The following is an 11,684-nucleotide window of genomic DNA, read 5'->3' as shown; positions in this document are numbered from 1 at the left end:
CAGGACGTGCCTTAAATAGTTTTAGAGTAGCAGCATTCTAAAGAGTGACCGCTCGCAGGCATGTACCGCTGCACCTGAAACTTTAACACCGTTTAACTCGAAACGACATTTTTGAAAACTAATGACATCATAAAATAAAGTTGTCCATTTGGCAGAATTTCTAAAGTCATTTTTTTACCGCATTTTTTGAAAAAAAAAAGTTACAAAACTAGTGCAAAGGGGATAATATATGTTATGTATGCTTAGCCCCACTAAACGAAAATTCACACATTTAATTGAGCCTTGCCAAATTTATAATTTAATTCATGAGCAGTGCTGTGGAGCATTTGGGATGTGCCCGACCATGTGCTAATAGGTTGTAAACCCAACATCCGCACGGAATTTTGTATATGCATTCCGGGATGTGATATCACGTTTCCGCATATACAAACAAATTGCTCTCGTTTTAGCTGAGTGTAGAATACACAAAAAATGTATATATCTTATAATATTATTATAAATAATTTCTAGGAACTAACTTGATTCTAGAGGAAATTTAAGCGTAATTATGCTGTGTCTGTACAAAAGCATGAAAAAAGTGACACATTTTTTGACTAGACTCCCTTTGTTGTCTTAATTAATTCATAAACTATAATTACCTACTAACAATTTAGATTAAAGTTCAATTTTCTGTTTCTTAAATCATCATTCTTAATCTTAATAATGTTGACTTAACATTTTGTAATGTTATATACTTTTTAGTGTACAAGAAAATAAACTATAAGCTATAAACGAAGCCTCAACACACAAACTCGTTGAAACTATAGGCCACATCACTAGGTCTTATGTTCCGTATTACTCCACTTATTGGACTTTATTGTGCTTTAATAAAAATGAAAACTATTAGACTGCGCAAGAGTGCAACAGCATCAGCAGAAGCAGAAAGCATACTCTCACATACGATAATTAACATAATTGGGGCAATTAAGACTCGTACGCATTTGTTGGCGATTTATCGGCTATTGCCCACTTACACAATTGGTGATAAAAATAATGCATTTAACTCGCAACCAGGATGGGTGTAGCTCAAAAAATTACCATGTGAAAAATGGCGATGCTTAAATGCTAACGGGAGTGCCGGACCATGGCAATTGACCATTGGCTATGACGACAATTGTGGGCGCACAAATGGCGCGCAATTGCACTTGGTCATGTGCCAGGACTGGCCAAATGGCCGGCATTAAAATTTAGAAAATCCTGGCCTTTCTTCTCCCTCATGTAAATGGACTGCACACGTAGCACTGGCCACTGGCCACTGGCCACAGTGTAACAGGTTAAACACTGCGACACGTTAATTGCGTTGCTTATTTGTACTACAGTTGCAACTGTTGCATGTGTATGTGGCAATTTTTATGCAATAACAATAAGACTGCATAACAATGAAGGCAACGTTTTTTGTTCTCCTCTTTCTCTTTCGTTTTTGAAAAATTTCTTCACACAGTGAATACAGTAAAGGCACTGCACTGGCTGCCCCAAAATGCGCACAAATGAACAGCACACTGTCACAAAATTGCTCTCTAATAGTATGTCGGTCATATGCCTTCTGGTAACTTCATTTTCCCATGCACTAGCAAAAAACGGAGCAATTCTAAAGCACTGATATATTGTAAGGCCTTAAAACAATGAAATCTGATTGCGAATAATCGAAATGTGTAAAATTACCTTACTTTAAAAATTGTAAATAAAGTAGAACAATGTTTTTTTTTTACAATAAGCCCCTAGATATTTTCCACCAGTGCACAAATCCGGCACATTCACAATAGCTACTCTAATTGCCACACATTTTCGTTTTTTCAAAGGTTTATACCAGAAACCAAAACCGCCCAAACCGACGCACAAGCTGCCTGCCCCGGATTACGTCCGTATAGTGCCTTGTTTGTGGCCACTGGTCTGGGGCGTCAGAGGAGCTACTATTACATTCTCAATGCCCACTTTCCGACATTGTTCCTGAGCACTCCTCGGGTGTATGAGTTGTGTGCTCAATTGTGCAAGCAAAAAACGAACATTAAAGTTAACTTTTGGATACGCAATTGCTCAACTTTGTCAAGTAATTAATTTCATAGGCAATTTCTGTGGCTGTGGTCCCAACACTGTTAGAGCCAACACTGTCCTTGTATTTATCATTGGGTTTTTTAAAGTAGTTTAAACGTTTTGTACTAAGCTTGAGGTTTGGCTAGGTACAATTGACTTGGTTAACAACTTACAAGAGAAGGGCAGAAATGAAAATAAAAACAAGTAAGAGCCAAACTTTGACAAGCAGCTACCACAGTCAACAATTTAAGTGATATGGTCGTCCGTTCCGACTTACACTAAGGCTTTTGGAAAAGTTTCATATAGGCAGCTTTTGGGTAGAAATGCTGATCAAAAATATATATGCTTGATAGGTTACTTTTACTTTTGAAGTTTAAGTACTCTTAAGACCTAAAATTCTAAATTTTTGTAAAAAAAAATTGTTGGTCTTCAAAAAAAATGATACCACAATCGGTGCTGTTTTAATATTCCCCAGTTTGAGAGCGACCACCCACAAGCTAATACCTGAAACCGAAGCAAACCAAAGGGCAAAATTGCATTTTGGTGCAGTGGTTCACCACCGCCAAACGACCCTCTCCACACCATATAAGAACTGCTCCCTGCCGACGATGTCCAGGGGGCTGCTATTTTGTCTAATTTAAATTAATATTATGCCAAGCTGCAGCGATGGCCGCCTTAGGCAGTTCAGCTTTGTCCTTTGGTCCTTTTTGGGCCCAAACCAGACAGCTATTGGCCATTGTTCGCTGGCCACGCAAATTGAAATTGAAACTGCAACCGGATGTAATTGGGCTTGCATATGTACGTTCTGTTCGGGTCGGTGCGCTTAGGTCGCTCTGTCTGTCTGTTGATGATATCATTGATATCTTTTGCCACAATTTGTAACCACAATAAGTTGTTGCTGGTCACAGTTGGAGGGGCAAAATGGGACTATGCGTGAGTCTTTGTGAGGTGAATGGCATCTCGAAAATGAAAAGTTTAAGCTGCCCTTATCTGCTGAATGGCTTGTTGATTATTACCGAAGCTGGCAAATGGATTTGCAATTGCTTCATTTGTGGCAATAATGAACTTGTGCGCCAGGCTGGTAGCTTAGTGCGTTGGTGTGCGAGAACGATTTATTTTTGTTCAAGGAGATCTGTCTTAGCTACATTTTAAAATGATTTCGAATAAATGGCCAAAAGCCTCGATGGACAAATACACTTTTTCAGGCGTTTCCAATGACATTGGCTAGTATTATTAGTATTTCGGCAGACAAACCGTCTATTTTTGTTCACAAAGTTGTTCCGGCGATGCCAAACTTTTGAGAACTGTGGGTTCTCAATATTGTGGTCTCGAAATATTCATCAGATCGTCTTGGACGCTTTCTGCATGCCTGACATTACTAAGACTTCCAGTTACAAGTGCGAGTAAGGGAGTAGCTCGCTTCCCATTCAACAGAAAACTTTTGCGTTAGAAAATTTTTCTACCTCAAACCCGAAAACAAAAATTAGTCAAGTATCTTTAATAATAATTATTTTAAAGGGCTTTACCAAAAAACTGCACACCTATACTAAGCAACAGCAATAAGACATTAAACCGATCAGCACCAGCGAGTAGGAAAACTAAAAAGTGTCGCAATTGTTGTGACTCGTAACTGTTTACAACTGTTTAACTTTGGTCAATAATATCACCTGTGCCTGCTGGCCCAGAACAACACAAAACTGTATTTAGCTGAGAAAAAAAAAAAACCAATAAGTACAGGAGCCAGAAGAAGTCAAGAAAAGTGGCAAGTGGCACGGTAATGCAACAAGTAAAAAACTGCACGTATTTACCATTTACTAAGTAGTTTCTATGACTTTGTACCATTGTTTTTTTTGTTGCTGGGGAACTTTATTCTTTTAGAGGTTTACTCGAGTATTAAATAAGTCGAAGCAAAAAGGGGGAGGGCCGTGTGCGGACCCAAAATGCCCAGCTGCCTGGGAACAATTGTCAACAGTGCATTGTTTTGTTTACAACTTTTGTGCTTAACTTTGGCTTGGCCAAGGAGCCCTAAAAAATGTTCCTTTGCAGCTGAGCAATGTGATTGAGGCTACTTTGGCAAGCAAACACTATTTTCTTTACATAGTCTCCAAAATCCTCCTAAATGAAGTTGGATAGCTCCTCAATATATTTCTAGGTTTTTAAAGTTTATCGGGGAAAAAAGTAAAAGTTCTAGTCTAAAAATATAACGTTATGCCACTCCGGGTTTTAAAGGTCAAGGTATGGGTATTTTTAGAGGTAACGCACTTTACAAGACATTACCAAGAATTAGCTTTCATCTTTTTTAGGCCATCTTCCTGATAACCTGGTCATCAAAATGGCCCAAAAGTCAATTAATCGGAAAGAACAATATTCTTAATGCTGATTATCTATACGAAGTCGATCAATCTTCGGAATGTGATGGTTAATGACACTCTTTCTGCAAAGAAAACATGGTTTTTTCTGTCCGTTTTCTTTAGCTACGCTTAAAAACTTTAATAGGTTTGTAATCGGCATAAATTTGCCATGTACAGCAGTTAGAATTAATGCCAACGCACATGTTTATACTTTAATAAAGTCAAATGTCTCCTAAACCTTCCGTTGCCCCACCAAAAAAAAACTGTTAGCTTCTGCTTTACGTATGACAACATTTTGAAAACGATAACTGACAGTTGGGCGGAGGCTAATGGAGGTAAGGAGGTGGAGATTGTCATTAAAATGTTTCCGTTGTCACCAAACAACAGCAGTGGGCCCGTTGTCAGTCGCCGCTGCTAATCAGTGAAGATGCCGAAAGGTATTCATATGCAAAACAGAGAGACGTCGCCCTCATTATTCATTGCAAATGGCAAACGGAAGGGATACCATGCATGTTTGGAAAGGGCCGAAACTTTAGCGGCGCTTAAGGTAAAATATAATCAAAAGCCGTGAAAACATTTTTACACGTCATTAAACTCAAATTCAACAAACCATGGCAGCGTATGTTACAGCTTTCCATGGATCGCACACACACATTTATATAGAATCAGATGCCTGACGGCGAATCTCACAGATACACTCCCACAAGGAGACTTCTCACAAGCTTGCAAAAGATTGATGTGGCTCGGTTGCATTAATAAATTAAAGCTCCAACGAAATTCAAGGGAAGTGTTTTTGTGCTTACCGACCTTGGTCCTGCAGTTAGTTTTAAGCAAAAACGTATAATTAACGTGTAATGATAACACCCACACTACGCCAAAAAATATGAATAATGACTTTACGTCAAGTTTCGTGAAAGTGTACAAACATAAAGTTAGATTATGTGTATTTGTAGAAATTGAATCTAATTTCATATAGCAAACTAATTAAATTCATTTTCAAGTAGTCGAGGTAAATCAAACCAGTTTAATATCCAGTTTAAAGAACAATTCCCTGGGGACCGGGCCATGATCCATAAGTCTTTGAATTATTAATTTTTAAGCTTTTGCCCAGCAGAAAAAGAGTGACCCAAGGCTTTTAATTTGGCCTGTGGGTCAGTGAAGCACAAGTAATAGGGTGGTGCCCCAGTCCTCTTCCCCACATGTGCTTGCTCGCTTGAGTGGGCATTATCAGACTCAAGTAGCTGAGGGCAACATTATTAAAAAGTCCGAAAATGAAACCTCAGCAAAAAGATAACAAAATATTGATTGAAAATCACATGCATATTGCATTAGTTTTCCAAACCATTTTCCTGCTTTTCGTCGCGGGAGTCTCAACTTTCAACGACTTTGACTTCAAAATTGACACAAAGCTTATTATTTTTGCTACCCAGACAGGCAATTTGTCCAACTGCCAAAAGCAAAATGCTATAACAATACATTTTTTTTACATTCAAAATCAAACCAAACTGTTGTGTTTTAAGCTTCCTGACAAACGGAATAAAGGGAAAAGGTGGCTAACTGTCAGTTTCTCTCTCTAAGTAGCATTACTTTTTTTTTTAAATTTGGCTGACTGGCAATTCACGGTGTGCTTGCTAATGAGTATTAACAAATGTTCAACAAATTTAAACGTTTTTTTTTACCTTTTGCATAAGCTGTTGCTTAAAAAATAAATGATTTTTTTTCGAACCGCTTCATCCAGGTATTTTGCCTACAGGCATTTTTATCTCAGTATGACGAATGGGAACATTTAACAATAAGGGATGCAAACTTCGGCAAGCCGAAGTTCATATACCCTTGCAGCTATTTCAAAAACTAAATATTCTTGAAAACATTAAAATTATGATTTACTTTCGTATATGTTTAAAATCATTGAAGATATTATGATTTGCAGCTTAATAATTCGATAGTTCCTATGGCAGCATATCGTTTTCCGATTTTAATATAAGTAAAAGCGTAATTCTGAACTGTCAAATAATTAAATATTCAAAAAGAATTTCAAAAAAAAAAATGGCTAGATCGACTCTCCTAGTGTTGCTGATCATGAATATATAAACTTTATAGGGTCGGAAATGTCCTTCACTGCAAAGGTATCATGAGTATGAAATGAGTAAAAACAAGAAAGGAAGCAAACTTCGGCAAGCCGAAGTTTATATACCCTTGCAGCTATTGCAAGAATTAAATATTTTTTAAAACATTAAAATTATGATTTACTTGCGTATATGTCTAAAAACATTGAAGCAATGATGATTTGCAGCTCATTATTAGGTAGTTATTTTATATAATTTTATTATTTCGATTGGAGCTATATGATATAGTCGTCCTATTTTGATGAAATTTTAACCGTAATTCTGAAATATTTATCCATTACTATATCTCGAAGAACTAAAAAAAAAATTAAAAACACCAAAGTTATAATTTTTTTTTATTTACTTTTATGATTGTTCCTATGGGAGCTATATGCTATAATCGTCCGATTCTGATGAAATTTAAACCGTAATTCTGAAATATTTATCCATTACTATATCTTGAAGAACTAAAAAAAAAATTAAAAAACAGAAAAGCTATAATTTTTTTTCATTTATTTTTATGATTGTTCCTATGGGAGCTATATACTATAGTCGTCCGATTTTGATAAAATTTAAATCATAGTTCTGAAATATTAAACCATTACTAAATGTCGAAAACTAAAAAAAAAATTAAAAAACAGCAAAGTTATAATTTTTTTTCATTTATTTTTCCGATTGTTCCTATGGGAGCTATATGCTATAGTCGTCCGATTTTGATAAAATTTAAATCATAATTCTGAAATATTAAACCATTACTAAATGTCGAAGAACTAAAAAAAAAATTAAAAAACAGCAAAGTTATAATTTTTTTTCATTTATTTTTCCGATTGTTCCTATGGGAGCTATATGCTATAGTCGTCCGATCCGGCTCGCTCCGACTTATATACTACCTGCAATAGAAAGACAACTTTTGGGAAAGTTTCATGCAGATAGCTTAAAAACTGAGAGACCAGTTTGCATATAAACGGACGGACAGACGGACAGACGGACGGACAGACGGACATGGCTAGATCGACTCTACTAGTGATGCTGATCAAGAATATATATACTTTATAGGGTCGGAAACGTCTCCTTCACTGCGTTGCAAACTTCTGACTGAAATTATAATACCCTCTGCAAGGGTATAAAAACAGCAAAGTTATAAGTTTTTTTTATTTTTTCCCGATTGTTCCAATGTGAGCTATATGATATAGTCGTCCGATTTTGATGAAATTTAAACCGATATTCTGAAATATTAAACCATTACTAAATGTCGAAGAACTAAACAAAAAATTAAAAAACAGCAAAGTTATAATTTTTTTCATTTAAATTTCCGATTGTTCCTATGGGAGCTATATACTATAGTCGTCCGATTTTGATAAAATTTAAACCATAATTCTGAAATATTAAACCATTACTAAATGTCGAAGAACTAAAAAAAAAATTAAAAACAGCAAAGTTATAATTTTTTTTCATTTATTTTTCCGATTGTTCCTATGGGAGCTATATGCTATAGTCGTCCGATCCGGCTCGTTCCGACTTATATACTACCTGCAATAGAAAGACAACTTTTGGGAAAGTTTCATGCAGATAGCTTTAAAACTGAGAGACTAGTTTGCATATAAACGGACGGACAGACGGACATACGGACAGACGGACGGACAGACGGACGGACAGACGGACGGACAGACGGACATGGCTAGATCGACTCTACTAGTGATGCTGATCAAGAATATATATACTTTATAGGGTCGGAAACGTCTCCTTCACTGCGTTGCAAACTTCTGACTGAAATTATAATACCCTCTGCAAGGGTAAAAAAATAGTATTTGCCTTTCACCGCACTTTCTCCTAACCCAAAGAATTTTCTAAGTAGTAGTTTTAGCGACATTTTTTGATTGGTGTATTACTCCTTACGATCGGATTAACACAGCCGATTTTCAATTCTGCGGCTATATATAGTAGTCTCCTATGCACACGCTCTTTGTGCGCATCGTCACTACATGTACTGCCGTTCATAGTGATAATCTCTTTTATTTTATAATTTCTTTGATTCGTCAATTTTCGATAAGATTCTTAGGGTATTATTTTTTGTTGCCCTAAATTACACTATCAGTCAAATTGAGCCGGGGGCTATCAGCTTAAAGCAGTTGCCACTTCTAACAAAATTCCCTAAATGTTTTTACAAGTTAATTAGAAGCAACCAAACTAATTAACTTACCCAAAATGTTTGATGCTTGACAAAAAAAAAATTGACTTTATCAACTTGGTGGCTAGATCGACTCTCCTAGTGTTGCTGATCATGAATATATAAACTTTATAGGGTCGGAAAAGTCCTTCACTGTAAAGGTATCATGAGTATGAAATGAGTATAAAATTAGTATTTGCCTTTCACCGCACTTTCTACTGAACCAACAAATTTTCTAAGTATAGGTAGTTTTAGCGACATTTTTTGATTGGTGTATTACTCCTTACGATCGGATTAACACAGCCTGTACAATTGTTTGCCAAAGGCCTTGTCCTTGGTTGTTTTCGTGTGGTGAAATATTTGTATAATTATAACAAAAATAAAACTTATAAAACGTCTATATTTGAATTTGTGATGCATATCTTAATTAATACAGATTGCGCTGGCATAGGCAATTATTTTTTGGAAACTGTCGCAGCTGGCCGACGGCGTTGTTGAAAAAATCTGTTTATCGATGCCATAATATTGGTTTGACTTTCCTCTTTTTTTTTGTTTTTAATTGCCCAAATTAAAAAGGCAAATTTTGTGCTAATGACGGGTCAGCATGTTGTTCCTACAATAATGGAGTTGCTGCCAATTAACACGCCATGCACACACAAAAGTCCGCCCATTCAAACCCATACATGTAGAAGACCGAAACAGATTTCCGCTTCCGTTTTGCATTATGCGCTCCATGGAAGGACTCGTGATGACGTCTTCGCCACACATAAATTATTGCAAATTGTTTGCATTTAATTGGGTGGCTGAGTTCGTGTGTCCTTGCTTATTGTTATGCATAATTCATAGGAGCGTGTTTGGAAGAGTATTCTCGGTATCTGAATGCATTCGCTCTAATTAACTGCAACTCATCAACTTGTTTAATCTATGGCCAAACAACGTCCCGATGTACGGTTTAAGAAATGGGTCAGCTGATGGGGTCTAATAGTGATGCCTCTGCCCAAGAAATGACAAATGGGTTGTTAGATGGATATGTTCGTTTGAGAATCATCCAAAGCAAAATTAAAGTAAAATATCAGCAAAAAACTAAAGCTAAATATAAACAAGAAAGGACGCAAGCTGATATCGTTTTCCATATAAATAAAATTAAAAGTGTAAATTTGACCTGTCAAATTATTATTAAGTCAAAAAGAATTTAAAAAAAAAATTAAAAATTAAGTAAGTTACACTTTAAAAAAAAATTTTATTAATATTTTTATTGGTCCCATGGCAGCTTTATATTAATACCCTCTGCAAGGGTGTAAAATAATAATTAAAATTTATTTCAAAACTTAAATTTAACAATTCTATTTTGTAATTTTTTTTTAAAGTTCTTTTTGACTTATTAATAATTTGACAGTTCAGAATTACGTTTTTAATATTATTAAAATCGGAAAACGTTATCATATAGCTGCTATAGAAACTATCGAATTATTAAGCTGCATATCATCACATCTTCAATGTATTTAAACATATACGCAAGTAAATCATAATTTTATTGTTTTCAAGAATATTTAGTTTTTGCAATAGCTGCAAAAGTATATAAACTTCGGCTTGCCGAAGTACATTAGTACATGGCAAAACAAACATACAAAGAAGTGTCAAACATTAAACAAATACATATGCATATAAGCTTTCAGTTATACAGCAGGCCAGTCAACAGAAGTTCAAAATCAAAAAGTTTTAAAGTGATTCGGAAACCTGTTTCTATAATGAGTGCCACAAAGTCGGGTTGTAAACAGCGCAGCGAAACAGAGTGTGTATACGGTTGGATCACCGATCTTTGCAGCAAGCAATCGCGCCTGTTGGCCATGTTGGAGCTCTGCGAAAGACGCAGCCACATCGAGAGTCTGGGTCCCTTGCTGTGGCATTCTTTCGGAGCTGTAAGTGGCTTGCTGCAAGAGGTTGTGTCTATCTATCCGGCTATCCTGGCCAACGAGCTGAACGGACAGCAATCGCAGCGGATTTGCGCTGCCATCGGATTGTTCCAGGCAATGACCTCCCACCCCTTTATTGGCATTGAGCTGATGCGCTGCCAATTCTTATGTTATCTGATGCCATTACTTAAATTGACCCCACAAACTAGGTCCGTTGAACATGTTCGCCTCTCAGTTTTGAGCGTCGTCTGCGGTCTACTGAAGTCGGATCATCCGCAGATCGTGGGTTACTTTCTGGGCACCGAATTGATTCCACTTATCCTGCGCCAACTGGAATTGGGTTCCAGTATGAGTAAGGTGCTATGTGCATTTGTCTTGTGCCGCATCTTGGAACACGAAGTGGGCCTGACGTTTGCCAGTCGCAGATTGGCCCGTAGGCTGCATCTAATTCACACTTTGGCAAGGGTCGTGCACCAATTGACGCTGGAACCAGAGCCTAGAGTTCTTAAACATGTGGTTCGGGTCTATTCCCGTCTGGCTGATCATCCCGAAAGTCTGCAGCTAATCTTCAATCACCTGCCGGCGCAGCTTCGAAACGGCTATTTCTGTCAGGACAGTTTGCTGGGCTTCGAGAACGCCTCTCTGGAACTGGCTGATCTGAACCGAAAGCTGGTCAACAGGGACGTGAAAAACGACACAGGTATTAACTCCATAACTACCGAGATCGTTATCTCACACCATTCACTTTTTTAGCTCGTAAGGAATAAAACGCTGCCTGGATACAATTTACACCTCGGCAATTCAACCCACACAATTCGATTTACCAATATATGCTCATGGCCAACCACCCAAATACTTTATCTGGTGCGAAAATGTTGGCTTGGAAATTCATTTTTTTTCTTGGTTTTTGGGGTTGGAGAATTTAAATGGGTTTGCTGGGAGCATCAAGTTTGCGTAATACAATAAACAGATCGTAAATATTTTGATACCAATTTTCCAGCGTAATTGACTCGACGGTACTTTGAGTGTCAAACAATAAATTCAATTACTAATCCATAGCCCCAAAAATAATAGCTCT

The 11,684-nt window shown here is 36.9% G+C and overlaps 1 protein-coding gene across 1 annotated transcript; it reads left to right on the top strand.

Moving 5' to 3' along the window:
- The first annotated feature begins 10,363 nt into the window (after positions 1–10,363).
- Positions 10,364–11,479, top strand: LOC128265944 (CCR4-NOT transcription complex subunit 9). The gene is made up of 2 exons (XM_053002190.1): positions 10,364–11,306; positions 11,360–11,479. Exons 1-2 carry the CDS (start codon positions 10,442–10,444, stop codon positions 11,371–11,373), a joined length of 879 nt encoding a protein of 292 aa, XP_052858150.1. The 5' UTR covers positions 10,364–10,441; the 3' UTR covers positions 11,374–11,479.
- Positions 11,480–11,684: the final 205 nt, after the last annotated feature.

Source organism: Drosophila gunungcola, unplaced genomic scaffold (genome assembly GCF_025200985.1).
Source record: "Drosophila gunungcola strain Sukarami unplaced genomic scaffold, Dgunungcola_SK_2 000187F, whole genome shotgun sequence".
Lineage (NCBI taxonomy): Eukaryota > Metazoa > Arthropoda > Insecta > Diptera > Drosophilidae > Drosophila > Drosophila gunungcola.
The sequence above is the reverse complement of the archived record's forward strand: the minus strand, read 5'-3'. Positions and strand labels throughout refer to the sequence as shown.

Coding starts and splice junctions, on each gene's coding strand:
- LOC128265944 (XM_053002190.1), top strand. CDS start 10,442: ATGAGTGCCACAAAGTCGGGTTGTAAACAGCGCAGCGAAACAGAGTGT.